The sequence below is a fragment of the Notolabrus celidotus genome, chromosome 18, assembly GCF_009762535.1.
Source record: "Notolabrus celidotus isolate fNotCel1 chromosome 18, fNotCel1.pri, whole genome shotgun sequence".
Taxonomy (NCBI): Eukaryota; Metazoa; Chordata; class Actinopteri; order Labriformes; family Labridae; genus Notolabrus; species Notolabrus celidotus.
Window position 1 is genome coordinate 30,712,186 of NC_048289.1, and position 3,237 is coordinate 30,715,422.

Consider the following 3,237-nt stretch of genomic DNA (forward strand, 5'->3'; position numbering starts at 1 on the left):
CTTCCTGTCTGTCAGAGAATAGACTTTAAAATACTGCTGATGGTTTATAAAGCACTGAATGGTTTAGGCCCAAAATACATTGCTGATCTGCTGCTACTTTATGAACCACCTCGACCTCTGAGGTCATCAGGTACTGGTCTGCTTTCAGTTCCTAGAGTCAGAACGAAACATGGTGTAGCAGCGTTTAGTCATTATGCACCACATATCTGGAACACACTCCCTGAAAGCTGCAGGTCTGCTCCAACTCTCACCTCTTTTAAATCAAAGACTAAGACTTTTTTATTTGCCACTGCCTTCCTATCTTAGATTATTTTAACCCACTTTAAATTAAATTTTAATGTAATTTTTAATATATTTCTAATTTTCCTTTTCTTTTCTGTTTTATCATATTTGTCATTTTAATTGTGTTCTTTTATGCCTGTCTGAATGTCTCCAATGCTTTTAATGTTTTAATGTAAAGCACATTGAGTTGCCCTCGTGTATGAAATGCACTATACAAATAAAGCTGCCTTGCCTTGCCTTACATTAGAGTATCCTGGTGTTACAAATAAATGCTCATGAATCCTGTGAAGGAAACAGCAACACAACAACCACCATTAACAAGCAGAGGTCAGATCAGTCTCCACAAAAACATCTGAGGACTCAGAGAGTCTCACTCAGAGTGGTGCTCGACAAAGAATACTCTCACGAGTTTCAATTTCCAGTTGTTGACATCAAATTACTGTTACGACATATTTGTGTACAGTAAGAATAACACCAGCATGTTTTAGCATGGTAGCAGTAATTTAATGACAAGTATAGACACACATAGATAAAGGCACAGCACATAACAGCAGTGTTGTGTTTGAACATGCTAAAATGAGCTCAAGCAGCTGGTCTGCATTCAGTATGGTTCAGATAATGCTGCTGAAGTCAGCTGTTCACACCTGAAGGAGGCTTAAGAAGAAAGCAGATTTCAGCATGACTGTGTGGGTTTAAAGGAGGTGCAGCTTCAGGAGAAGAAGGAGAATTATTTGGTTTTAGTGTTCGATGACACAGTTTCATCCACCACAACATTTAAGAGGCAGATTATTTTGGAGCATATATTCCTGTATATAAGAAAATATGACGGTCCATTTTTAATCCTCTGGTGCTATTTGTACTTTTCTTTTCTTCCTTTCTTTTTGTTTGTGTTTTGGTTTCTCCTCTCTTTTTGTTTAATCTTGATCTTTACAGGGAGCCTTTTTAACATCTGGCAAGGGACTACGGATGTAAACTAGCCTTTTGGCTAATTCTGGCATATTTATAAAAATGTTAAATAATCTGCACGGTTCTTTTAAATGAAAAATAAATGACAACATATTTTCCTCTGGGCAAACTGGAGGCAAAGGAGGCATGAAAACGTAGTGAAAATAATCATCAATTCAATGTTTGCTGCAGTTTTATTTGAGAAAATGTAACAATATACAGACTAATTATTGCACAGTTTTGGGACCTGAACCTCAGACTTTTACAGATAAAATTCAGAGATTAAATATGCATCTTGAACTTGCGCAATCCTACAAAATAAAAGGTTCCATGTGCAAATGTGGGCTGTACGGTGGTGCAGTGGTTAGCGCTGTTGCCTCGCAGTTAGAAGGTTCCTGGTTCGAATCCCCGGCCGGATGGGTGCCTTTCTGCATGTTCTCCCTTTGCATGCGTGGGTTCTCTCCGGGTTCTACGGCTTCCTCCCACAGTCCAAAAACATTGATCACTCTAAATTGCCCGTAGGTGTGAGTGTGTGCATGAATGGTTGTCTGTCTCTCTGTGTTAGCCCTGTGATAGGTTGGCGACCTGTCCAGGGTGTACCCTGCCTTCCGCCTGAAGCCAGCTGGGATAGGCTCCAGCCCCCCGTGACCCCTAACGGGATAAGCGGTCAAGATAATGGATGGATGGATGTGCAAATGTGTGCACGCAGTTTATAACCCATGCATATACATTTGAAGGGAGGCTCAGTGACATGCTGGGCTAACTTTCTTCACAAATAAATATTAATGAATAGGGTTTATTGGCTTGTGAATCTAATTACCCTCTATTATTCTGTACAAGCATACAGTAAAACATTCAGTTCAGGCTGGCATTGAAGCACTGGAGATTTCACCCTGGCCTTAAATTCAGCAAAGCTGCAGCACTCTGTGATTTTGCTCTGTAATAAGATAAGATAAGATACTCCTTTATTCGTCCCACAACGGGGAAATTCATGGAGTTACAGCAGCAAAGAAAAAAGTGTTCGATACAAGAATGTTTACAAACAGCCTCACAGGGACTCACACAGAAAAAATGGATTTTTTAGTTTGTTTTTGTTTTGTTTTTTCGTAGCCACTCCACATTTTTATTAATAGAAAAGCTGACATTTTAGTAAAGGCGTTGGGGTTTGCCCATGGTGCTCTTGATGTAGAGGGCACGCACGTTCTGCCAGTTCTTCTTCAGCAGAGACACCAGGAAGTTGACCGCCAGGTGGATGTTGTACACAAGCTCGTCTTCTGTCATCTTCACGTGTCCTACTGCTACAGCCAGACAGAGCACCTTCTTCATCTGGAATTTGATGGTGGATTTGACCTCATCCACTTTGGTATTCATGTTCTCGTTGTGGGTGAGCAGGGAGGGGAATTTGCCGGCCTTGTTCAGCCCGGGTCCCAGGATACGAGGGATCTGCTTGATAAGAGCCTCAGAGGCCAGGAAGGCATCGTACTTCTCGGCAAGCTTCTTATTCTTGTTGAGCTTCTTGAGAGCCTCAATGTTCATGTGTGGTAGTTCGGCAGCTTTAGCCTCATCACAATGCTGCTGGGCTCCCAGAACGCACACGGAGAACTTGGGCCTGGGCAGAGTCTGCAGCCTGACAGTGCCGGAGAAACGCTTGTCCTTCTGGGGATCATAGTTTTTCAAGCTGATTTGCAGCTCAACTGACTCCGTAAACTTCCTTGGCTTGGCCTGAGAGTTCTGCAGAACCTACTTCACGGCTTCGTACAACGTATCCCTGGAGACCTTACTCATTTTAGCGGCTGCTGCCTCTCTCCTTGCTACGCTGGAAAAGCGTATTTTTTAGTTTTAATGTCATTGTCAATAAGGAGGAAATTGTTTGCTACAGCCTTTAAAGAGCACAAACACAATTGTGTACATCTAAACAAAGTATTACTGTTTGTAAAAAACTACCTTCTGTGCCTTTTCAATCAGAAAATCACAGCATACAGAAATAAAAAAAGTCAGTGACACTTCTTT

At 41.7% G+C, this 3,237-nt stretch overlaps 1 protein-coding gene across 1 annotated transcript; it reads right to left on the reverse strand.

Annotated features, from left to right (window-relative positions):
- Positions 1–2,341: 2,341 nt before the first annotated feature.
- LOC117829836 (60S ribosomal protein L10a-like) lies at positions 2,342–3,047 on the reverse strand. Its single transcript, XM_034707553.1, has one exon. It carries the CDS (start codon positions 2,761–2,763, stop codon positions 2,374–2,376), a length of 390 nt encoding a protein of 129 aa, XP_034563444.1. The 5' UTR covers positions 2,764–3,047; the 3' UTR covers positions 2,342–2,373.
- Positions 3,048–3,237: the final 190 nt, after the last annotated feature.

Bases quoted from the DNA above. Each gene is read 5' to 3' on its own strand.
- LOC117829836 (XM_034707553.1), bottom strand. From the start codon at position 2,763: ATGAACATTGAGGCTCTCAAGAAGCTCAACAAGAATAAGAAGCTTGCC.